The sequence below is a fragment of the Trichechus manatus genome, unplaced genomic scaffold, assembly GCF_000243295.1.
Source record: "Trichechus manatus latirostris isolate Lorelei unplaced genomic scaffold, TriManLat1.0 scaffold00164, whole genome shotgun sequence".
Lineage (NCBI taxonomy): Eukaryota > Metazoa > Chordata > Mammalia > Sirenia > Trichechidae > Trichechus > Trichechus manatus.
The window spans coordinates 5,359,312-5,386,534 of record NW_004444100.1 but is presented as its reverse complement, the minus strand read 5'-3'; the positions used below and the strand labels follow the sequence as shown (position 1 = coordinate 5,386,534).

The 27,223-nt window shown below is 40.1% G+C and overlaps 1 protein-coding gene, 1 non-coding gene and 1 pseudogene across 2 annotated transcripts in view; 1 reads left to right on the top strand and 2 right to left on the bottom strand.

The window, feature by feature from the left end:
• Window positions 1-27,223, bottom strand: part of TPH2 (tryptophan hydroxylase 2) — a 132,836-nt gene that overhangs the window by 42,357 nt on the left and 63,256 nt on the right. The window contains exon 8 of the mRNA XM_004386453.2: window positions 17,491-17,617. Within this exon, the coding sequence (XP_004386510.1) occupies window positions 17,491-17,617 (127 nt within the window). The remainder of the gene's footprint in view (window positions 1-17,490; window positions 17,618-27,223) is intronic.
• On the bottom strand, window positions 6,778-6,848 carry TRNAV-UAC (transfer RNA valine (anticodon UAC)). The gene has a single exon. It is a non-coding gene; the product is annotated as a tRNA-Val (tRNA).
• LOC105756772 (proteasome subunit beta type-3 pseudogene) lies at window positions 20,789-22,899 on the top strand (annotated as a pseudogene).

The following is a 27,223-nucleotide window of genomic DNA, read 5'->3' as shown; positions in this document are numbered from 1 at the left end:
TTAGCATGGTGCTAAGTAGCTTTACAATACATTATCTCATTAATCCTCACAATGGCTCCAGTAGATTAGATAGAAAAATCAGCCACTGAAATCCCTATGGAGCACAGTACTACTCTGACACACATGGGGTCACCATGAGTCAGAGGCCAATAGATGGCAACAGGTTTTTTGGAGTCCCTGGGTGGTGCAAATGGTTAACATACTTGGCTGTTAACTGAAAGGTTGGAGGTTCAAGTCAACCTGGAGGCACAATGGAAGAAAGGCCTGGCAACCTATTTCAAAATATCATCCATTGAAAATCCTATGGAGCACAGCTCTACTCTGAGACACATGGGATCACCATGAGTTGGAATTAACTTAATGGAGACTGGTTTTACTGTTATTCTCATTTTAAAGATGAAAAAACTAGGATACAGAGAGGTTAAGTAACTTGTCTAAGGTCACCCAATCAGGAAGTGACAGAGGCCGGTTATGAACCCAGGTATTTTGACCCTTTCCACAGTAGGCCCCTGGCCTTGTTCTGGTTGATGAAATTGAACTTCTCCATTGTCTCTCTCCACAGACGTAGTGGATTTGATTCTTGTGTAGTCCTCCTGGCGAGGTCCATGTGTATAGTCATCATTCATGTTGTTGAAATAAGATATTTCCAATGACTAGGTCATTGGTCTTGCAAAATTCTATCATGCTATCTCTGGCACTGTTTCTATCATCAAGGCCATATTTTCCAACTACTGATCCTTCCTCTTTGTTTCTGACTTTTGCATTCCAATCACCTGTTATTATCAATGCATCTTGATCACATGTTTGCTCAATTTCAGACTGCAAAAGCTGGTGAAAAGCTTCAATTTCTTCATCTTTGGTATTAGTGGTTGGTGCATGAATTTAAATAATAGTCGTATTAACTGGTCTTCCTTGTAGGTGTATGGATATTATCCTATCACTGACAGTGCTGTACTTTAGGATAGATTTTGAAATGTTCTTTTTGACAATGAGTATGATGCCATTCCTCTTCAATTTGTCATTCCCGGCATAGTACAGCAGATAATTGTCCAATTCAAAATGGCCAATACCAGTCCATTTCAGCTAACTAATGCCTAAGATATTGATCTCCAAGGTTCCATTTCATTTTTAACCAGTTTCAGTTTTCCTAGATTCATACCACGAGAGCCAAAGTATGACCCTGAGTACATACCACCTAAATTTAGAGAGCATCTCAAGAATAGATTTGATGCATTGCACACTAATAACCAAATACCAGACAACATCAAAGGGGATGATATCAAGGACATCATACATGAAGAAAGCAAAAGGTCATTAAAAAGACAGGAAAAGACCAAAATGGATGTCACAAGAAACTCTGAAACTTGATCTTGAATGTAGAGTAGCTAAAATGAATGGAAGAAATGATGAAGTAAAATAGCTGAACAGAAGATTCCAAAGGACAGCTCAACGTGACAACCCAAACCTGTTGCCATCTAATCGATTCCAACTCATAGCGGCCCTATAGGGCAGGGTAGAACTGCCCCATAGGGTTTCCAAGGGGTGCCTAGTGGATTCAAACTGCCGACCTTTTGGTTAGCAGCCTTAACGCTTAACCACTACGTCACCAGGTTTTCCCAAGGGGAAAAAATAAAGTATTATAATGAAATGTGCGAAGACCTGGAGTTAGAAAACCAAAAGGGAGGAACACACTTGGCTTTTCTTAAGCTAAAAGAATTGAAGAAAAAATTCAAGCCGTGAGTTGTAATATTGAAGGATTTTATGGGCAAAAAATATTGAACAATGCAGGAAGCATCAAAAGAAGATGGAAGGAATATACAGAGTCACTATACCAAAAAGAGCTGGTCAATATTCAACCATCTCAAGAGGTAGCATATGATCAGGAACTGATGGTATTGAAGGAAGAAGTCCAAGCCGCACTGGAGGCACTGGAAAAAACGAGCCTTCAGGAACTGACAGAATACCAATTGAGATGTCTGAAAAAATGGATGCAAGCCTGGAAGCACTCACTCATCTATGCCAGGAAATTTGGAGGATGGCCACATGGCCAACCAACTAGAAGAGATCTATATTTCTGCCCATTCCAGAGAAAGGTGATCCAACAAATGTGGAAATTATCGAACAATATCACTGATATCACTTGTAAGTACAATTTTAATGAAGGTAAGTCAAAAATGGTTGCAGTAGTACATCAACATGGAACTGCCAGAAATTCAAGCCAGATTCAGAAGAGGACGTGGAATGAAGGCTATCATTGCTGATGTCAAATGGATCATGACTGAAAGCAGAGAATACCAGCAAGATGTTTACCTGTGTTTTATTGACTACGTAAAGGCATTCGACTGTGTGAATCATAACAAATTATGGGTAACGTTTCGAAGAATGAGAATTCCAGAACACTTAATTGTGCTCAAGTGGAACCTGTACATAGACCAAGAGGCAGTTGTTCGAACAGAACAAGGGGATACTGCGTGGTTTAAAATCAACAAAGGTGTGCATCAGGGTTGTATCCTTTCACTATGCTTATCCAATCTGTATGCTGAGCAAATAATCCAAGAAGCTGGACTATATGAAGAGGAATGTTGCATCAGGATTGGAGGAAGACTTATTAACAATCTGCGATATGCAGTGACACAGCCTTGCTTGCTGAAAGTTAAGAGGATGTGAAACACTGATGAAAATCAAACACTACAGCCTTCAGTATGTATTACACCTCAACATAAAGAAAACAAAAATCCTCACAACTGGACCCAGAAGCAATATCACGATAAATGGAGAAAAGATTGACATTGTTAAGGATTTCATTTTACTTGGATCCACGATCAATGCCCACAGAAGCAGCAGTCAAGAAATCAAACGATGTAGTGCACTGGGAAAATCTGTTACAAAAGACCTCTTTAAAGTGTTAAAAAACAAAGATGTCACTTTGAGGACTAAGATGCACCTAAACCAAGCCATGGTGTTTTTCATTGCCTCATATCCATGAGAAAGCTGGACAATGAAAACGGAAGAGCGAAGAAGAGTTGATGCCTTTGAATTGTGGTGTTGGCAAAGAATACTGAATATACCATGGGCTGCTAGAAGAACACACAAGTCTGTCTTGGACGAAGTACAGCCAGAATGCTCCTTAGAAGCAAGGATGGCAAGACTTCATCTCACACACTTTAGCCATGTTATCAGGGGGGATCAGTCCATGGAAAAAGACATCATGCTTGGTAAAGTATAGGGTAAGCGAAAAAAAGGAAGACCTTCAATGAGATAGATTGACATGGTGGCTGCAACAGTGGGCTCAAACATAGCAGGGATTGCATAGCAAGCTGCTCCCGTAAAGATTACTGCCTAGGAAACCCTATAGGGGTTGCTATGAGTTGGAAAGGAGTGGACGGCATACAATTTGACCCCAAATCCTACACTCTGAATTACCCACTATGGATAACACCCGACTTACTACATATTGGAGTTACCATGAACAGCACTTACGATTGTCTGTTTTTTGTTCTGGTTTTGTTCTGTTTTTTTTCGTACATGTTATTGTTAGTAATACATACTACATACAATGTTGCAGCGTGTAATTTGGTGATGATATCATTCTCATAACAACCCTCAAAGACAAATAAAGATCAAATTTATAAAGATACTGATACTAAAGGGCAATACTAATGAAAACTTTTTAAAAAAAAATGAGTTATCAGACTTACATCAGAACCGACTAACAACGGAGTCATAGGAACGGAACCCTGTCATAAGTTGGGGACTACCTGTGCTCTGTACTGAGTCACTAGCACATCTCTAAGGTGCACAGACTCAAGGAAAACCCACACAGTGTCATATACGATAGTGTTCACTCTATCTATGTATCCCATCTTTCCCTTTAACTCCCTCCCAGTCTGATGATCTAGGATTAAGTGCTATGGGAAACTTCAGAATACACTTGCTACCAGAGAATGTTTATGATCTCACTCATAAACATTTCGTTTAAGAACGACAGGAGGGGTGAATATAATTCAACTAGCGAAAAGTAGCACTCACTGAAGACTGAAGCAAAATTTCAAAATTGAGTAAGTATGCATGAAAAACAATTTTTTAACAAAAGGTGGTATCTACTATAATTTTCTCAAAAAAGGAAAAGCAAACATAACTCATTATCTACATACAACATTCGCTTTGTAACTTACCTGAGTGAAAAGTCATAAACCCCGTATTTCTAGAGGACTTCCAATTTGTTCTTTCTTCTGTAGATATAAAAAATAAAGTCTCTCCTGACAGCATAAGTGTTTGATAAATGGCTGAACACATTGTTGCTCCTTTTTCCAGTGCCGGGCACTCCCTTTTACTAAGTTCTTATTTGAACGTGGCAAAATGACTTCTCAGAAAATCTAGAAGGCTATACCAAAATGTTAACAGGGGTATCACTACTGTGACATTGCAAATGATCTTTATTTTATTTTCGTCATTTATCCATTTTTTTAAAAAAATTCTATACCGAATATGTGTCACTTTTGTAATAAAAGAAAAAGGTTTTTGTAAAGACTTTTCAATAAAGGAGTTCCAACTTAGGGATTGTATCAGCCCCCCTTTCATTGCTGAGGGAATGATTTTTTATGGACACTGTAAAGGACAGTCTTTCAGATCCTGAAAAGAATGATGAGGCCCCCTGAGTGATTTATTCCTCCCAACCATAACAGCATTTCTTACTCACACCTAGTTTGGATTTAAGCCCTCAAATGACAGCATTTCCATTTTCTGGGAGACCATTCCTCATTGTAAAATCCACCCATCAGAAATATACCAGAAAAGCCCATCCTTACGGTGACAAGCATATAAAACTCAAAGTAAATTGCAATATTTTAAGAAGAGAGCAAAGAGATTTTTAATCACTATGTGTTCAATCTCATGTCGTGTTTCTTACTGTGCTACCACTCATTGTGGCAGCTCACAACGTACAGTAATACATTTTACGTCTATTAAATGTATGCCGGGTTTTTATATCACAGTCAAGAAGAATAGCTTTGGAAATCCTTTTGATTCCTTTATTTGAAAGCTACATTTGTGGAGTGGGGTAATTAAATTCCTACAGTTTGATATAACATTTCCTCTGCTATTCTACTCATAAAAAAATCCCAACCATCTTCTCCCAGCTTTTGCTATAAATGGAATTACACTATAGATATTTCTGTTAATAGAAGTCTAAGATTTTGAGAGCCTACCCTATTGTAGTGAAACGGGAAAACTCCTTTATACATCTTTATGGAAATGAAAATGACTGCAGAAATGTTCTGTGCTTGATGAATACATTCTAGCTTACTTTGAGAAGAAAAAGTAAGAAGGCCTCAATGTCAGGATTTTTGAATCATAGGGAGAGGGAGTTAGCTCTAGATGAACAACTAGAGAATTTGGGGGCTTGAAATGACTTTGAAATTATTTAACTAACGACATAGCTCCTTTGGTAAAGGGCAGAACAGGTTATCCTGGTGCAGTTAGGATTTCTTGGGTAATGGTGACATAGATCGAGTACAACCATACCTGAGTAGATAGATATATACATAGCTGCTATCAGGTTGACTCCAACTCATGGCAATCTTATGGACAACAGAAGAAAATACTGCCCAGTCCTGCATCATCCTCATGGTGGCCAGCATGTTCAAGTCCATCATTACAGCTATTGTGCCAACTCATCCCTTTAAGGGTCTCCCTCAACCTCACTGGCCCTTTGCTTTACCAAACATGATGTTCTCCTCTAGCAATTGATCCTTCCTGATGACATGTGCAAAGCAAGTGAGTCAGACAATGTTCTGTTGTGATCCTTAAAGTTTTCATTGGCTAATTTGTGGAAGTAGATCACCAGGCCTTTCTTCTTAGTCTGTCTTAGTCTAGAAGCTCCGCTGAAACCTGTCCACCATGGGTGACCCTGCTGATATTGGAAATACTGGTGGTGTAGCTTCCAGCATCACAGCAAAATGCAAGCCACCACAGGATGACAAAACAGACAGATGGGTGGTAGATGCTTGGGTAAGGTGTAGATAACAGGCTAGCGTACCTCAAAAAATATTTCACTTCAGGGACTCGGGCAGACATGGCTGTGGCAGCATGCTTGTCCATTTTCCCATTCTTGCCTATTCTGTAATATTCTTTGGACTCGGACAGACATGGCTGTGGTAGCATGCTTGTCTGTTTTCCCATTCTTACCTATTCTGTAATATTCTTTGGACTCAGGCAGACATGCCTCTAGCAGCCTGCTTGTCTGCTTCCCACTTTTGTCCTTTTGAATATATGCCAAATAAAACTTTCTTTTTACTTAAAAAAAAAAAAAATTCACTTCATTTGTTCCTCACTTTAATGCTCGGTGGTAGAAGACTATCCCCATTTTATAGAAGACACTGAGGTATAAAAACAGTTATGTGGTTTGTCCCTGGGCACATGATTAGGAAGTAGCAAAGCTGGCACTCAAGCTCAGCTGTGCCAACTTCAAGTGCAAGCTCTTTCCACCGCATCACGCCACATCACATGTTGTTGTTGTAAGCTGCCACTGACTCAGACTCCAACACATGGCGACTGCATGCATAACAAAACGAAACGCTGCCCTGTCCTGCACCATCCCCATGATTGGTTGCAAATCAGACTGTTGTGATCCATAGGGTTTTCACTGGCTGATTTTTGGAAGTCGATCACCAAATCTTTCTTTCTAGTCCTTCTTAGTCTGGAAGCTCTGCTGAAACCTGCTCAGCATCTAGCACCACACAAGCGTCCACTGATAGATGGGGGATGCTGTACATGAGGTGCACTGACCGGGAATCGAACCCAGGTCTCCTGCATGTAAGGTAAGAATTCTACCACTGAACTACCAGTGCCTCACCACATCACATACTGCCCATCAAACATCGTGAACAGCAGCTTTGTCAAGCTCTGATTAGTGCCAAGACCTCATCTGCCAAATGTGGTGCTGCTGTGTTCAGCACCCACTCAGCACATGAACAGAAAATGGACAGTCACCACGCAGGTCTATTTTTAGGAGCCTCCAAATATCTAAAATAGCTTTTTTTTTTTTTTAATCTGCAGTTATGTGATGGCTCTCTGAGACCCCTAGGATATAGTTATAAACAACGAAGAAAGATTTGAGTTACAAAAATATAGAACTGGTCTGGACTGCAAATGGATTTGTTTCTAAACATAGTGAGCAATGGAGAGCACTTTTTTTTTAATTCCAAATAACTGCAGTGTTCTCATCATAATATAAATAGATGGCAAACACCTCATAATGGCAACAATAAACATAGTAAGTGAAACATACGAAAAACGGATAGAGAAAAATAGCCTCAGCTACAATATCAAAGTCCTCAGAAGAGAGTAATAGTCATGGGGAAGTGTGAGCTTGGAGCACATAGGTAGAAAAAGAACAAAAGAAGGTAGTGGTGAAAACAATGAAAAAGGACAGAAGTTAAGCTCTATGGGGCTAGTTAAAGAATTACAGTGTGCCTTGCAAAAGGCTACTATTCCATATGCACAGCAGACAAAAAAGTGAAAGTAATGAGTTGGAGTAGATATTATTAACTTTTAATTAAGTTGCTCTTAGAAATAACACACAAACTGATCATCCACCCAAACATCTCAATTAAGAATGTATAAAAATGCATTCCTTCCAGCTCTTCATCAGCTTTGTTTCAAATGATCCAAACAGCTGAACTAGTTCAAAGACTCTACATGGAATAAATAAGCCTGGGGCTTATTTCAAGCTTTCTGTAGAGATGGTAAAATGGTCATTTTTAATGTTATCCATGTTCAGAAAGAACTACAGCTAGGCATAAATCTTTTAGCATCGAAGGTTCCCAGCCCCCAAAGCCATGTAGTCAGAGAGGTGAGAGACTGGGAAACTAATGTCCTCAGCAGGGAGGAAAATATTAATTAGTAATTCATAAACTAAGGTTACCTTTCCAATTACACTTCTCATGTGAATTGTGGTCAATTATTAGTTTAAGACTGGCTGTATCTTTCATTGCCAATATCAACATGAGAAAGTACTGGTTACACCTGGAAATTCAAACACACTTGATTCATAGTCATCAAGAGCCCCCAATCAATGCAAACTCTTTTACTTGGAACAAATAAATTATTTATTTTGAGAAAGGAAAGTACAAACAGAACCTTATATTACTAATTTCCGGACAATTCTTTCCTGCAAGGAGCCCTGGTGGCACAATGGTTAAAGCGTTTAGCTGCTAACCATGAAGGTTGGCAGTTTGAATCCATCAGCCACTCCATGGGAAAAAGATGTGGCAGTCTGCTTCTGTAAAGATTTACAGCCTTGGAAACCTATGGGGCAGTTCTACTCTGTCCTATAGGGTCGCTATGAATCGGAATCGACTCGAAGGCAGTGGGTTTGGTTTTTTGGGTGGGTCTTTCCTGCAAAAAAAATTAACTGGCGTTCAGGTCTCTGCTCATAATGAATTCCACCCTTTCAAAAAACATTCTAGGCTGGTATGTCCTTGTAATATTAGCAGCTTGGGATGTTAATACGCATTCCATAAAAAGAGGCTTCTATGACTACATAACGTATTTTCTTAATTCTCAAGTTCAGCTCTTTCACATTTTAACATTTCCAAAATGGAGCTTTGTCTTAGAAACTATGTCAAAAATTTTTGCTGGCAGGAAAAAATAAAAGCTGCTATTAAATTAATGGCGTGTTTTACAAACAGTAGCATCTTAGGATGGGGAAATAGGCTAAGCTTGGAAAGTTAACTTATTTTTATCACTTTTGGAGATTCACTTCGCACATTATCATATTAAAGGCCCTGAAAGTCCTACACTTTATAAACAAAGCTATTTGCTTTATTTAATCCAGTGTTTCCCAAATATACTTGCCCACTGATCCCTTCTTTTACAGAACTCATAATAACACTTATTAAGGTTAATGTTCAGGGAATACATTCTAGGGAAGACTACTTTTTTCCTTCAATACCCTTGGCCAAGGCTCTTCCCTCATCATCATTACCCAGACCCCATGACAGAGTCCCTTCAATCACCAGGTGAAGGTAAACATGTTTCAGGGTCGACAGAACTGAATGGATGACCTAAAACTCTCCGTAGAGGGAAAATTCCAGGTGGGCCAGAGGCCGGTTAGTCTGCTTGGGAAACATCTGTGGTGTATTCATACTGATTGCTTGCTACTACAGATGATGCACAGCTTTGTCTGCTTCAAATGCCTTTATGATGTGAGAAGTAAATAGACCGAATTGAAGCCATCTGCATCATAGGAGGGGCTGCACCGTTTGGTGAAAGACACCCCTTTCCATTCCTTAACATTTGGTGGAAGGAACATCAGTATATTTCTAGAACTAGTTCCTAAATTCACCTGATCGGCAAGTTTCTGTAAAATTCCTGTAGAAGTTAATAATATAAGTCATATTGCACAATAGCAGACAGCAGGAAAGTGAGAGCAGACACAGCAAACAGAACCAAGGACCTGGCACTCGTAGATGCAAAGATCCATTTTCAGGCCTTGCATGAGAAGCCCTAACTGATGAATTTACACTGCACAAATTTTCTGGAAATAGCCTATTAATCTAGTTTTTAGGAAAAAAAAATCCAAAATTTGGAAATAAGGCTAAAAGATTACTGTGTGCCTTTCGAAAAACATACTCAAGCATTATCTAACCCGCCCACCTGTCTAACAGGTCACTTGATTCTCTAGGGCCTTGCTACTCAAAGTGTCAGCCTTGGCCTGGTAGTATCAGCATCACCTGAGAGCTGGTCAGAAAGGTGGAGTCTCAGACCCCACCCTAGACTTGAAGAATCAGAATCTGCATTTTAACAAGATCCCCCAGGTTATTGTATGCACATAATAGTTTGAAAAGCACTGACCTAGGGGATATAACCTTTGTCTGACTTCCTATTTACTATTGATTAGGGCCCAGATGTTGTAAAGTTAGATGTTTCTTGTGAAGCTTGATAAATTGCAAATTATTTTTGTTTACTAGACATGCAAATGATTTCAGCCTGGTGGAACAGATAACCTCAAGGTTATGGTTTTTATTGCCTGTAGGACATAAACCGTTTTGCTTCTTACTCTAGGATTCTTTCTTTCTGTGACTATATATTCTCAGTCTCTCAAATTCTCCTTTGAACTAGACTTACCATTCTGCTTTTCCCTCATTAATGAGTTAAATAAATCTTTGACACATGCTCTGTGCATATGTATGATAATCAAGTTTTTAACTGTTTAAAGTTATAACTCAAAACCAGTCACCTCTCAATTGCAATAAGATACTTATCACAAGTGATCACTGTAATAGCCATCTTTTTTTGGGGAAAATATTCATTTGTTCAGCAAACAGTACCTACTATGTGATATAAAGATATCATGGGCTTGTCCCTCAAGGACGGTATAGTCTAACATATAATCTAACTTCAGATACGAGGGCTGGCAAGCGAGAGCCTGTGGGTCCGTTTCAGCTTGCAGACTTGATTCGCAATCAGAGAAGGCTTTGTTTTAATTTTTTAATTTAAAGGCCTTCGGGGGTAGTGCATATTCTCCAGTTCTCCACAGGCTCCAGTGCTCCTTTGCTGTCTTAATAGCAGGCTGTTTCACACATGTTTGTTACCTACCTAGCCCCTGAAGTCATTTAAGTGTACAAATCCTGAAGTAGACACTGATCTTTTAAATCCACTTAAACCAGCACTACGGTGGGAAATGGCTGGACGCAAATTCATAGCACATTCTAGACAGCCCTTTTTGGGAATATTTTTGCATATCTATCATGCACAGACCCTGGACAGCTATGATGTGTATGAACGGAGTGCTGCCAAACCGGTGGCCTTGTTCATTATCCACCAGAGGGCAAATTATTTACATGTGTAACAATGCATTTGAAACACATTTACCAAGCATCACCATCAATTTCTTCAGATACAAAAGAGTTTCATTTAAATGGTTCTCAGGGAATAGAAACTATTGCCCACATAAAACGGCGGAGATAGCTTCATTCTCAAAACTGAGCGTTATTAAAACGTCAAAATAAATACCATGCAGAAATATAGCAAGGAGATGCAGTAGCTATAGGCAATAGCCTGGTCTCTCTGAGATCAGACCCAGAAGTTCAAAATCAGCTTTGGACAAAAAAGAGTTTGGTGATGCCAATTAGTCCTAGTGGAGGTGGTTTTCTTCACAGCACATGGCAGAAACTTATTAAGTGTCTGCTTTCACTAGGCATGACTCTCTTTTCCATAAATGCTTAAATTCACTAAACAAGGAAAAACAGGCACTATATAAACAGAGTCATTAATAATACAAATCTCATCTAGACTAAAAGAATAATATGGCCTGTCTCTTTGTTCTGCAGAAAGAGTGATTTCTGTGGTTTTCCATTTGTCCTCTCTGGATTCTTCTCCTTTGTTACATCGCATCTCTCATTTTCCTCCAGTACTTCTTCAGGGAACATAACGAAAACAACTTTGAGGAAATTAGCTAATAATACCTCCATTTCTCATCCGGACAGGTGAGAACAGGCTGCGCTAACCACTACTATTCCCTCGCCCTAGGGATTTTCGCTCCTCCCACTCTTAACTCTCAATCTCTTAGTCTTTGTGAATGGTTCATCACATTGGATTCTGAGCTTCAGTGTATGGCTTGAGGGCCATTAATATGTGTGCTATCCAACAGGTTATTTATTCCAGGGTTTACTTTGAAATTACCTGGCTGGAATCCGTATTTTTTCTCAAAAGCATCTTCTAGCAGTTTTACATTCCATTTTAACAGAGGGATAGGATATAGTTCTAGAAGTTTTAGTATCATTTCAGGGAAAATCTCCCTAGCCTCCTCACACTGAGTCTGTCCTCCACATTCTCCACGTCACATGGAGAAACCTTTCCAAATGTCTCTTTGGTCTACAAAACAATTTTGAAAGTACACGGGCAGTCTATAAACTCAGAAACAGAACTGCAAGGCTGGTGAGAGACAAAAACCAAAGAGAGTTGGGGTAGGGACTCATGCAATATTAGAAAAGAGAAAAGAGTAGATCAGGCCAAACCATGGGGACACACCCCCCAAACTCATGTACACACACACAAATGCCCACTGCATTTAGGAGAGACTCAAAGTCTTTTGCATGTTTACACTCCTTCTTTTTTTTTAAATGACAAACCCACTGCAAGATTTCAGACGAGTTGCTTCTTTGGTGGACACTTGACCCTCCCTTGCCTGTCACCAGTTATTTCTCATATATAGAGGAACATCTCTGCTGGATCCCTGCCACCAGTTCTGAATCCCAGTCTCCAACACTGAACTCAGAGCTCACTCACACACACTTGGAAGATTCACCCTTAAATCCACCCTTTCTACATATCTGTGCATGTATATGAATAAAAAATGCCATTAACTCTGGGTTTCCTGGGTTTTTGTGCAATGGATTTTGAGTTCTTTGAAGCAAGTATTACCTCTGTCTTTTCCCTAAGCTTACCTCATGATGCCTAGGACTTTTTAGCCACTCAAAGGATACCTGTTGACCTGAATCAGTTTTTTGCAGAAAAGCAAGTACATTCACGGAAATGACAGCTAACAGTCAGAGAGAGAGAGAAACAGGATTTGTGACCTAATGACCTCTAACAGATGGAAATGTTTTTAGCTATTGGAGTTGGGCAATCCAAGCCAAGGTTACTGGCATCCTGCTGAGGAATGTAAGTTCCTAAAGAAAACTTACTCATCCTACAAATTTACTGGCCCTAGAAAAATAGGTTTCAAGATACAAGTATTAGCTTCTTTCTTTCAAGTATGAAAATAGAAACAAAGGTGTAGTGGCCCCCAAAGATGTCCGTGCCCTAATCCCCAGAACCTGTGAATATGCGCCCTCTGCAGATGTGATTCAGTATATAGATTTTTAGAGGGAGAGAGATCCTGAATTTTCTGGTGGGCTGAATCTAATCATATGAGTCCCTAAAAGCAAGAGGACTTTTCCTGGCTATAGTCAGTGAGAGAGAGATGTGACAACTGAAGAAAGGTCAGAGAGATGCAACATTTCTGGATTTTGAGTGGGGCCACAAGCCAAGGAATGCAGGTGGCCTCTAGAATCTGGAAAAGGCAAGGAAACAGATTCTCCCCTAGAACCTCCAGAAAGGACCAGAGCCTAGTGGTCCCATGTAGGAGTTCTAACCTACCGAACTGTAAGATAATAAACTTGTGTGGTTTGAAGACACTACGTTTGTGGTAATTTGTTAAAGTAGCAAAAGAAAACTAATACAAAGGGCAACCCTGGGCTTCAGCATGGCCCTCAAAGTGGTAAACAGGCATTTCCTGCTGACCCCCAAACCAGAGAGGTTTCTTATTTTGACTGAAACTATCCATCTACTTTTGTGTGTGTGTGTGTGCGCGTGTGCTTTAGGTGAAAGTTTACAGAGCAAATTAGTTTCTCATTCAAAACTTTATACTCAGATTGTTTCATGACATTGGTTGCAATCCCCACAATGTGTCAGCACTCTCCCCTCTTCCACCCCGAGTTCCCCGTTTCCATTCGTCTGGTTTTCCTGTCCCTTCCTGCCTTCTCCTCTTTGTTTTTTGGGCAGGTGTTGCCCATTTGGTCAAGTAATCAAATACTTGATTAGTCTAAGAAGCATGTTCCTCACATATGTTATTTTTTGTTTTATAGGCCTGTCTAATCTTTGGCTGAAAGGTGACCTTCGGGAGTGGCTTCAGTTCTGAGTTAGAAGGGTGTCTGGCGCCATAGTCTCAGGGTTCCTCCAGTCTCTGTCAGACTAGTAAGTCTGGTTTTTTCTGTAAATTTGAATTTTTTTCTACATTTTTCTCCTGCTCTGTCCAGCGCCTTCTATTGTGATCACTGTCAGAGTAGTCAGTGGTGGTAGCCAGGCACCATTTAGTTATTCTGGGCTCTCGGTGGTAGAGTCTCTGGTTCATGTGGTCCATTAGTTCTTTGGACTAATATTTTCCTTGTGTCTTTTGTTTTCCTCATTCTCCTTTGCTCTGGACAGGATGGGACCAATAGATGTATCTTAGATGGCCACTCACAGTTTTTAAGATCCCAGATACTACTTACCAAAGTAGGATGCAGAACATTTTCTTTATGAACTATGTTATAACAATTGACCTAGATGTCCCCCGAGACCATGGTCTCAGGACTCAGCCCCAGTATCTTGGTCGCTCAATGTGTTTTGATGTGTCTTGGAAGCTTCTATGACTGTGCCCCCTTTGTGTTCTAGTATATATATGATTATACCTGCTGTACATACAAATATGTATGTAAAAATATCCACAGCCTAACCTATATACATACTTGGATATACTCCTATACCATCTCTAGAATAAATTTGACACATTGAACACTAACGACTGAAGACTAAATGAGATGTGGGATAACATCAAGGACATCATACATGAAGAAAGCCAAAGGTCTTTTAGATTGACTATACTTTGAGGAGGCAGCTTTTCCACAGTCGTATTTTGAGTGTGTCCAACTTGAGGGGCTCATCTTGCAGCACTATATCAGACAATGTTCCACACTGTTCATAAGGTTTTCACTGGCCAATTTTTGCAGAAGTAGACCTCCAGTCTGTCTTAGTGTGGAAGCTCCACTGAAAAATGTCCATCATGGGTGACCCTGGTAGTATTGTAATACTGGCAGCCTAGCTTCCAGCATCACAGCAACACGCAAGCCACAACAGTATGACAAATTGACAGACACATGGTGGAATCGTTTGATACCCATTGCCGTCGAGTCAATTCTGACTCATAGCAACCCTATAGGACAGAGTAGAACTGCCCTGTAGGGTTTCCAAGGAGCAGCTGTTGGAGTTCAACTGCTGACCTTTTGGTTAACAGCCATAGCTCTTAACCACTTATGCCAACAGGGCTCTAGAATCATTTGATAGAGGGTAAAAATAAGGGATAATAAAACTGCTTTCTCATCATTTTTAAGGCAGAAATAATAGCACTCACTAGGATACATCAACATTTATATCTATAAACCTCTATTTTATTCCTTCTCTTCTCTTTGAACACACACAGTCAGTTCTTCACAGAGCCTGATAGAGCTGAATCCAGTTTGTGGTTGTTCAGAGTCAGATGGGTAAGAACTGTATTCATCCATGATCAAGAATAGAAGCTCTAGAGGGTCAAAGATTGAACGAACCTAGAAAATTTCAAGGCAAATTTTAAAAACATCGAAAAGGTTCCAAAACCTGGAGTTTAAAGCCAGAGTCAAGGGTTGAGAACTATGCAACAGCACACACTGTGTGGTAGTTTAAAGTATGTCCACACATTCTTTGATACTCCTTTCTCCAAAAGGTGGAGCCTAATTCTCCTGTGCTTGAGTGTGGGCTGGATTTAGAGACTTGCTTCTAATAAACAGAATATGGCCAAAGTGAACAGTAGGTGATCAAATCACAAGGGCATCACACTTCCTTCTCTCGCCCACTTTCTCAGATCACTTGCTCTGAGGAAGCCAGTGGCCATGTCATGATGGTACTATATAGCCCATGGAGAAGCCCACATGGTGAGGAACTGAGGCCTCCTGCTAATAGCCACATAAGCAAGCCATTTTGGAAGCAGATCTCCATAACTTCTGTAGGCCCAGCAACCACATGAGAGTCCCTGAGCCAGAACCACTCAGCCAAGCTGCTCCCAGATTCCTGGCCCACAGAAACTGTAAGATAATAACTGCTGTTTTAAGACTCTAAGTTTTGGGGTAATTTGTTACACAACAATAGATGACTAATACATATAAGATGAAAACCCTAGGGCAAAGGTTACAAATTGGCAGTCGAGAGCCAGATTCAGTCTATAAACATATTTTTCTCAGTTCATAATGGTGGTGACAGGTTTTGTTTTGTTTTGTTTTTTAATGAGCCAAAATCTAAAAATAATTAAATTCACTTATAAATCTAGATTTTCAGCATCTCTCAAAATTTTAGAAGATTTGGCAACATAAGGCCCTGCATATCCACTTGACAACCATCATCAGGAGCAGAGAACCAGGCATCTGCCATAGAAGAGGTATGTTCTCTCTAGCTTACCGCAATCCCCACTAACCCCTGTTAATCCCCATAATGACACCATGGGTCAGTTACCATTTAGATTGTTCTTGAACTGCTGTTTTTCTTTAGTAGAGAAATATTTTTCAGGTCCAATATTTCTACCAAACATAGGAAAGAAAAGATATACTGAAAGGACTGTGTGTTTTAAGAAATCTAAGAGAATTTATTTCTTGGTAGAAGCAAAGAATATTCCTACATGTCTAATAAGCCAACTATGTGTATCTATCTGTGTCAGATAGATTTAACTTAAGATGCCATTTTTTTTCCCCTGGTAACTTTGCTCATTTGGGCTGACTGGTCCCTGGAGGTATGTGAGTTTGTTAAGCCTGCTCTTTCTTACCCTGAGCTCTTTGAAATGAGATGAAAATAAAACTAGGTCTGGATCCTCAGCATCTTAAAGGTAGCAGCCCACATAATGACATCACTTTCCTCTCACATTGCTTGTTTTGAGAAGAACCTCGCTGTAACCACAGCATCTACAGGCAGTCACTGGGTTACAAACATCCAATTTACATACAACCCGTAGTTACGAACCATGTAAATCCTATTATATTAAAAATTCCAAGCCCATAAAATGGTTCATAATAACAAACAGGTGCTACTTCGTGACGCGCATCAGAACATTATTATTACTGTATTATTATGTTAAAGATGTTTTAGTGTATCTAGAAGTGTTTCTTTAATTTTCTTATTCATAGAAAGGTACACTATATACTGTATACTAAGACAAACATTTGACTAACTGATGTTAGATACTAACTGTACCTAACTGTTCCAACTTATGTTCAAATTCACCTTAAAGACTCAGGAGCAGAACTCCTTCTTAATCCAGGGACCGCCTGTACTATATCTTTTTCAGGTTTTGTGCTTATAATAATTGTTTAGCCTGAGTTTCTTATTGATGACCATACCACATTAACTAAGCAAAGAGATAGTCCCAAGTACAGCACCTACTTTACCATAAATTTATATACTTTTCTGTTACTAATATTTCTAGAAAATAAACATTGAACTAGAACAGGGGTCAGAAAGCTGTAGGCCAAATCCGACCCAGAACCAGTTTTTGTAAATAAAGTTGTATTAGAACACAATCACACTCATTTATTTAGGTATCGTCTGTGGCTGCTTTCGCATTACAGAAGCTGAGCTAAGTAGTTGCAACAGAGCCCTGTGACCCGCAAGCCTAAAATATTTACTACCTAGCCCTTTATATCTAGCCAACTCCTGAACTAGAAGGATGAAATACGAATATTTGCGTGGTTAATAGGCCAAGAACATGCTGTGCTTCTAAATAACACAACACGTGAAGGAAAAAAATTACTAGCCCCTCTTCAAAGTGTCTGAATTATTATTATTATTATTATTATTATTATTTATAGTTAATAACTTTGCGGCTTTCTTTACTTTCAAATGTACACAACAGAACATTTTTTTAGCTTGAAAATGAAAAGAACTCACCGTGGCTAGTTTCTGAACATCTTCATCTGATGCTCCCAGAGATGCCAAGCCTATTTCTTGTGAAAATTGAGCAAACTTAGGATCCGCAAGTAATGGAACGTGACCCAGGAGTTCGTGACATGTGTCTCTGACAAGAAGAACATCACAAAGAAATGTTATACAAGAAGCTTTAAATGACCACTGATAAAATATGACTTAAAATCTTAAATATAGCCTTGTTACTATAATTAATTGCTTTACCAAATTTCATCAGTTCTGAGACTCTTTTTATCATCTTTTAACATCTCTGAAATCTAGAAGCATCTTACAATAAATGTCTTAAATTATATGACATACAATTAGTTGAATAAAATAATAGAGACTACTATTTTCAAGTGCTTACTATATGCCAAGAACATGGTAAATGTTTTATGATATAAATTTTCTCATTTAATCCTCAAAACAACCTTTGAGAATAAAAGTAATTTATTAGTGCAAGAGCCTATAGATCAGATGTGGGCAAACGGCAATCCACAGGCAGAACTTCACCCATTACCTGTTTTTGTAAATCAAGTTGTATTAGAATACAGCCACACTCACTCATTTATGTATTGACTATGGCTGCTTTTGGCTATAATGGCAGAGTTGAGTAGCTGTGACTGAAACTGTATGGCCCTCAAAGCCTAAAATATCTACAAGTTGGCCCTTTACAGAAAAGGTTTGCCACGTCTTATTATAGATAGTGATGAAGCCAAAATTTGAATCCAGATTATCATGTTTCTAATTGCTCTTAACCTTTAAGCTGCAGCGCATCCCATGTTACGCTTTGCCAACCTCTGGGAAACAGCAGAGGATCATATTGTCATCATCAAAGCGGCTTTTCCCGTAGACCATTTATCTACTCTTAACACAAGCAACTCCCTTGAGCCTGTGCATTGAAAGACCATCCTAATTCTCTGCTTTGATACATCTGAACTAAGAATGACAGCAGCTTCGAACCTCCCTATTGGCCTGAGTTTCTATTTGGAGCCCATGCCTCAGCAAAGGACAGGTATGTGTCACGACAAAGCAAAGCAGAAGCCTTCCTGAGTCATTGCCATGAATCACAAACTGTTCCGTCATATACTGAGCTAGATTGGAATGGATTTCTCTGTGACTCTCTGAGATGGATCAACATGCAGCAACATTTTATTTTCTTGACAAAAAAACTAATTTCCCAGGTAGTAATTGATCCTAATTTCACCTGTGCTCCTCTGAAGGGCAGCACTTCAAATAGGTGCTATAGTACAAATGCCAGATGCTACCACTATTATTACAAATATACAGTAGGTCAGACTGGTCATGCAGTTGAATCAAGTGCAATGGTAGTCAAGGGCACAAGATTAATGTCCACCTAAAATAGATCGCATGACACAATCAAAAAAAATCTTGTTCCCACAACTTCAAATTATATCCCTAACATTGACCAGCCATTTCATAGAAACGTCAGTTAAAAAGAGAGCCAAGTCAGAACATGTGAATAGCATACTAAAAGAAACTTCGAATTCATCCCCTGTCAACTCTGTGCCAATAGCTTCTTTTTTGCATATAAACATAATTTGTAGAAAAGAATATGCAGTGTTTATTATCCAGGCAGAGAATCAGACTCACTGGATTTTAGGGCATAAGAGAAATCAAATGTTATCTGAGCCCCTCGTTTTACATATGAAGAAATTAAAGACAGAACAGATAGATAGACAGGACAAGACAGACAAGACATGACAGGACAGGGCAGACAGGACAGGACAGATGTGGACATGACAGGACAGACAGGACAGATGTGGACATGACAGGACAGACGTGGACATGACAGGACAGACAGGACAGGACAGACGTGGACATGACAGGACAGATGTGGGCATGACAGGACAGACAGGACAGGACAGATGTGGACATGACAGGACAGACAGGACAGGACAGACGTGGACATGACAGGACAGATGTGGGCATGATAGGACAGACAGGACAGGACAGGACAGACGTGGACATGACAGGACAGACAGGACAGGACATGACAGGACAGATGTGGACATGACAGTACAGACAGGACAGATGTGGACATGACAGGACAGATGTGGACATGACAGGACAGACGTGGACATGACAGGACAGACAGGACAGGACAGGACAGATGTGGACATGACAGGACAGACGACATGATAGGACAGATAGGACAGGACAGACAGTATAGTCAAGACCGCAAGACAACTAACATATGCTGTACTCCTGCACTAGGCACTATACTAAATGTTTTGGTATCACATTACTAATTTAATCTTCACTGAAAAGGAGGCCTTATTATTTCCTTTTGACAAATGAAGAAACTAAAATTCAGTACATTTAAGCATCTTTTCCAAGGTTACACTATTATTAAGAAATAGAGACTAGGTTTGAGATCATATTTTTTTGAATCCAATGTTATGCTCTTTCTGCTCTGTTCTAATTTGCAGGTGGAGAACAAATAAGAATAGCAGTGAGGAAAGCACAGCTTAGGTTGAGGGGAGAGAGTTTAATCAAATTTGTCAAATTGTAAATTGGTTGTGTGTTAGTTTCCTAGGGCTTTTGTAACAAAGTATCACAAACTGAGTGATTAAAACAACAGAAATTTATTCTTTCACAGTTCTGCAGGGGAGAAGTCTGAAACCAAGGTGTTGGCAGGGCCACACTCTCTCTGAAGGCTTTAAAGAAGGATCCTTCCTTGCTTCTTCCTTGCTTCTAGTGGCTACTGGCAATCTTTGGTATTCCTTGGTCTGCCTGTCATCACTTGGTGTTCTCCCTGTCTATCTGGGTCTCTGGATTGGATTAGAACCCGCCCTAACCTAGTATGACCTCATCATAAATTAACTAATTACAGCTGCAAAGACCCTATTTCCAAATAAGGTCACGTTCTGAGGTTCTGAGTGGACATGAATTTTGGATAGACACTATTCAACAGTAGAGTAGGTCCTGCCTCTTTTCCTAATACTATGGTGTTTCTCCGTGGTTATCAACCCTCTCAAATTACTGGGGGAGCCTTTTTTAAAAATACCAGTTGTTGGGTCCTACCAAAAACCAACTCAACCAGACTCTAGAGATAGGCCTGTACATCTGTATTTTTTATAAAGGTCTCTAGATGATAATAAAATACACACAAGGTCTCTAGATGATAATAAAATACACACTGTTGTAACTGCTGATGACAGGAGCTCTACTAGTGTGCTTTAAGCAACTAGTAGTTAAAACTAAAGCTGAATGTGATTAATTTCGAGCTCTCCATATTTAATTCCACTAAAGTTACATCATGAAGTTGGAGAAAAGATGGAAGATGGTGACAGAAAGGTAAATAGATAACTAATAATGCCTCTATATGCATTTGATTCAGTCATAAGTCTAATACTTCTACATCAAAAGTGGGCCGTACATACTCAACTTTGTGATCAATTTTTTTTTAAAAAAAGGTCAGGTAGCCTGCACCCATGTGGAGTTATAAAAACCTGAATACCCCAATTTTATCCCATGATGTAAATACTAAAGCACCACCACCGATCCAGGCAGAAGATATGGCAACAATAATTCCAAATGAGACCAGATGTCAAATTGTGAGGACATACTGAAGGTGGCGAGTATCTGCTCATGTTATGAATAAACAAGGTTAACAGAAACTAAAATATATTAATTATAGTGGCCAACATGTACAACACTTTGCTAAGTGCTTCATAATGTAGAAAGAATAGAATAGCTTGTGGCTATGGTGATTGTAGATTCTTGGCACAATATGGGATTTACATCCGAGCTTGTTAAATATTTGAAGAAGACTGACACAGAAGACAGTCTTCTATCTAGCTAGGTACCAATGGAGTCTAGAGAAAAATCAAAATCAATCTATTCCATGTCTCACACCAAACCGTAATGATCAATCAAATCAATGCCCTCTATCAATTCTGCTCTCCTCTGTTCTATCTCTGTTCTGACACCAGCTGCACATGCACTTGTTCCTCTAACCCAAACCACCTGGAGCTAGAACAGAGCTCACAAGTTAAAAGACAAAGTCCTCCAGATGTCAAGTCTGCCCCAGACCTCAGATGCCAGCCACAAGCTTAGGAGTCCCCATGACACCCTCACTTCTGACCTGCTGGGTACAAATTCAGGGGTTCCTTTTACCCCTTTAGGATACCAGATATAAGTTCAGGGATCCCCAGGGCCCTCCTCCCCCCTTCTGACCTGCTGGCTCCAACTATTCCCTTGGGTTCGTTAATTCACCAACAAAAAAAAGCTATACTTATGATTACAGTCTTACTATAGAAAAAAGGATACAAATGAAGAGATACATAGGGTGAAGTCATGGAGGGTTCCCAATGTGGAACTTCCATTTCCCAAAAAGGGATGTGCTACCCTACCACGTGCATTGATCTTTCACCAACCAGGAAGCCAATGGAGCTTCCTCTCCAGAGCCTTTATTGGGGCCTCATTAGTTAGACATGCTTGAATAAATCATCATCCTCCCACCACCCCACCCCAGGTCAACTGAGATAAACCCAGACCAAAACTAAACCCGTCTAGTCAATTCCAACTCATAGGGAGCCTATATGATAGAGTAGAACTGCCCCCATAGAGTTTCCAAGGAGGGGCTGGTAGATTCGAACTACAGACCTTTTGGTTAGCAGCAGAGCACTTAACTACTGTACCACCAGGGCTCCTCAACTAAGATAGCACCTGGTTTTTCTTTATGGCCTGGCCAGCCCTACCTGAGTCATCCATCAGCATAACCCTTAGGTGGAGTCTGAAGGCCTCATCAAAGACACTTCAATCACTGGGGAAATTCCAAGGCTTTAGAGATTATCTCTCAGGAACCAAGCCCAAGGACCAAATTCTTCGGGAAAAGTTAAATTTACCCCACAAAGTCAGGCCTAGATGGTGACAACAGACTTCCAGAAGATCTTTCCCATGGGAGACCATCTGTACATCGACCTGATGAGGCTTGCCACTGAAGTCCAGACCATCAGCATCAAGTACCAGCTGAACCCGTATGAGCTGAAGGAAGGTCGACAGATCACGCCTTGTGTTCTCATGAACATGGTGGCCAACCTCTTGTATGAGAAACGGTTTGGCCCCTACTACATTTCTGGGTTGGACCTGAAGACGTTTAAGCCCTTCATTTGCTCTCTGGACCTCATTGGCTGCCCCATGGTCACTGACAACTTTGTAGTCAGTGGCACCTTTGCTGAACAAACGTACAGGATGTGCGAGTCCCTCTGGGAACTCCACGTGGATCCAGAACACGTATTTGAAACCATCTCCCAAGCCATGCTGAAGGCTGTGGATCTGGATTCAGTGTCCAGAATGGGAGTCATTGTCCACATCAGTGTGGAGGACAAAATCACCACCAGGACACTGAAGACCCAAATGGATTAACCCTCTCTTCCTCCTGCGCCCCAAGCCCACTTTGTTTTATTTTTAATAAAATAGTTTTTCTTTTGACAACAACAACAAAAATTCCCCATGGTAGAAAAGGAGCTACCACCTGGATTTAAGGTTAAGGTGTCATTATCAGAAGCCTAGAACTCACTAGCCAATTTAAAAACCTTTAATAGCGTTAGAATGATGAATTAATCCTACCATACATAAATGAGGATAAAAGATCATAAATTTAAAGGGAGAAAATCATACAATACAGCAGAGTAAGTTACATTGTTTTATTAAGAATGAAAATGTGAAGCAAGATGTCTAACGCAATTACTAATGGAGCGTTGGGGGATGTCCTTTGCCCTGTTATAGGTAGAAATGATAATGCTGTATTTGGATAGTTCATGCCCTCTTCTCAGCTCTGTCTCCATGCAGAGACCCTGAGAAAGAGCTGCCCTTCAGATGTCTGAACAAAGTACAGGTGCAGTATGTATAGTAACCCACTTCTCGTGGTGCCAAGGCTTTAAGCACCTCTATTTCAAGGCCAGGAACACAGTCATTACCTTTCATGACTTTGGTGTAACATTCTCAGAAATAAACACCCAATTGTTCTCTGTCCCAGTGTCTTTGGCTAAGGGGCATGTACAGAAAAGAAACTGAGATGCCTAAAAACTCTTCTGCCAAAGAGCCAAGGAAGACTTTTAATGTCACTAGTTAAAGCAGTTATTTAACTTGGAAAAATTCACATTTTCTTTGATTTCCAAGAGACCAAAGGATTAGAAGCTGAGTTGCTCACCATTCTTAGGGGCTGAGAGAGGTTCCAGGCTATGGATAGCTGAAGGAGAAGGCTGAGCCTCACCACGACCACAGAGCCTTCTGTATAGAGCTTTCACCAATTAAGCTCTGGGCTGAAATCAAGCTATTTTACTCCATTGCACAAAGTCAAGTGCTACTGTTACTACATCCTGTATGTAAAAGCACTTCGAGATCCCTCTGTCGGCCGTCTCCTCCACAGCTGCACCCCTGAGGATCTAATTATAAACCTGTTCCCCTGTGAGTCCACAACTATTGCCTTATCTCACCAGATCTCTCTTAAAAGATTCAATTATTTGGCTATAATTGCACCTGTCAGCACATGCTGCCTTTAATCTCTACATTGGCAAACTTTTCTCTTTCTAACTCACATCCCTTTGATGCATTTTCGCCTGAATAATGCTTTTCAGGGTCCTTTTCACAAAAGCGCTCTGTTCACTGGAAATGTAGGATCTTTCAAAACTGTTAACACTGTAAAACATCATGTCTCCTTTGGAAAAAAAAAAAAAAAAAGCTAGAGCTGATATCAGACACTAAAATTTGCTGCTCTAAATTGGAATCTTCTCTGATAAGCCCTGGTCTGCGGATTCCAAAGCCCGCCGACATAGGCCTACAAAGGGGTCTGGGCAAAACGTCTCCAGGGAATTCTTAAATCATTCTAAGAAAGTTTCGATCAGTTTGCTGCAGGGGAAATAAGGGTCCAGGTTGTTAACTTCAAATTCAAAATGAGTCTGGCATTTTTCTCCTCTTATCAGTTTTCAAAGTTGAGTCCTCACGCTGTGTGTTGAACAACTCCTTTTTATTTTGCTGTAAATTAAAGCCTTCAAGAGGCAGTGAGTGAGCATCTAAAGCTTACTTCCCATTCTGAATTAGCGCATCTGTCTTTTAAAACATATTTCTGTAGATTTTGTTTGTTCTAAATGACACCGAAGCCAGCACTTTAGCTAAATCATGAAAAGAAGAAAGGAAGATGAGTGGGAGGGGTGAGAGTTTGCACTGATGAAAAGAAGCTGGAGAAGAGAGCCGGGAGCCAAAATAGGGTTTTTTGGGTTTTTTTTTTTTTCTGCTTTCACACAACATTTGGTGGGTAAGTGCAAGTAATCTGGGCTAACATACCGGGACGCGAATGCCACAGGAGGATGACATGGTTTGTTTTCATTGCACTAAGGAGATAATAACGAGAGTTAATTTGGTACTGAAGCATTTTTTTTTTTTTTTCTCTCTCTCTCTTATTGCATGCATTGGAGCCATATACGGCATTTCTTTAGATTTAAAATAGCATACTGTAAAATCTGGCCCAGATAAGATTTTAGGCAGCTCTTGAAATCTCTTCCTCTTACACCCCCTCACAGTATAGATAAATACATATGTGGCCCTCTTTTTACTGCACCAAGCACCTGGATATTATTGCTCTGGAGGAAATCTTCTGTATGTTTTCCCCCTAGGAATCATAAGAAAGTCCACTGCTGTTTTTCTTCTATGCTAGGATTCTTTTGAGACTGGCAGATATTATAGTTATCTTTTTTTTTTTATTTAGTTTCAGAAGCATTTATTGTGTGCCTATTATGGACCAGGTACTATGTCAGGAACTGAGGCTTAAAAATGAATAAGGCATGATCCTAGAATAACTCTTAGCGAAAATTACCTTACTGCTCCATAAAAGGGCAGCCAAACCACAAGTACTAACTTTCTTGCTCCCATGAAGGCAATAGTTTCCAGCCCTTACAAGTACCACAAAAGGGCAACCCTTTTGATATGTCTCTACTTTTCTATTTTCTACCATTTCTGAGATATTTCTTATTTCTTGAGGAAATAAGAGATTTTTAACTCTTTTGTCCCTCCCCCCCATTCCACTAAATATTAAGAAGGCAGTGTAACATAATGGGTGGCTGCTTGGTTTGTGATCGGCTGCTAACTTAAAGGTTGGCAGTTCAAACCTACTCAGTGGCTCTGTGGAAGAAAGACCTGGCAAACCGCTTCCATAAAAGATTACAGCCAAGAAAACCCTATGGAGCAGCTCTACTCTGTAACACATGGGGTCACCATGAGTCAGGGGCCAACTTAATGGCAGCTAACAATAACAACATAACAGAACGGTTAAAAGCATATACTGTGGAGTCAGATCTAAGTCCATTTCCCACATTCTTGTGTACGCAAATTACTTAGAGCAGTGTTGTCCTATCGGACTGTCTAGAATGATGGAAATGTTCTACGTCTGCACTGTCCCATATGGTAGCCGCTTGGCACAGGTGGCCATTGAACACTTGAAATGTGGCTAATGCTACATTTAAATAGTTACAATTCTACTGTATTGGACAGCACAGACTTAGAGTTTCTCAGCTATAAAATGGAGACTATAAGGGTACTCCCTTGTCAGTTTGTCATACTGTGGTGGCTTGCACTTGCACGTTGCTATGATGCTGGAAGCTACGCCACCAGTTTTTCAAACACCAGCAGGGTCAGCCATGGTGGGCAGGTTTCAGTGCAGCTTCCAGGCTAAGACAGACTAGAAAGAAAGACCTGACTATCTACTTCAAAAAATTTGACAATGAAAACCCTATGAATCACCTGATATAGTGCTAAAAAAATGAGCCCCCTAGGTTGAAAGACACTCAAAATACACAGTGGTCACAACAATGGGCTCAAGCATACCGACAATCATGAAGATGGCACAGGACCGAGCAAAGTCTCATTCTGTTGTACATGGGGTTGCAATGAGTCAGTGCTGACTCAACAGCAACTAGCAATTAACAACAATAATCTCATGGTGCTCTTAAACGCTTTAGTGAGACAGTGGCTTGACAGCATGATTTCCCAAGAAGTTAGCTATTATTATTCATATTATATTAAATCGTATTTATACCTAAATCGATTGTACTTGAGTAAGTTTGCCCTTTGAGAAGGTATTTTATCACTTAAACAAGAAGTAGTTAGCTCCTCCAGGACAGAGGTCATTTTACGCTCATCTTTGGCTTTCCAGTGTTTAGAAAAGCCTGGCACGCAATAGATGCTCATCCGCTGCTTTTTGAACTCAACAGAAGCCAGCAGCTATAATGGAGCTCAATTGCTCCAAATGGAGGTGAATCCAAGTGAGACCTAAGTCTTAAATTTTTTTTTTTTTTTTTTTTTAATTTCTAGTAGAAAAATAGGGCTTTGGACTAGATCTTGGTTTTGTTTTTTTCCTGGTTGTATTACCTTAGGGAACGTATATGACTTCTTTGAACCTCTGAATTCCGATCTGTAAAATGGCGACAATAACTACTGCTTGCCTCACAGAGATGAGTGGAATGATGCCAGACAAGCTGAAAGTGGCTGGGCACGGCTGACCCTTTTTCCTTCTCTCTCCTGATGGTTTCTGTGCCCATCAGTAGAGGTAATTTTCCACAGAGTGGTGAGGAGGTACAAACAGTGGTTGCCACCTCCTGGCCTGAAATTCTGTCATTTTGAATTTATTCTTCTACATCTGCAATTTAAAAATGCAAATATTCCTGAGAAAAAATTCTCCCAGGTCTTTTCAGAC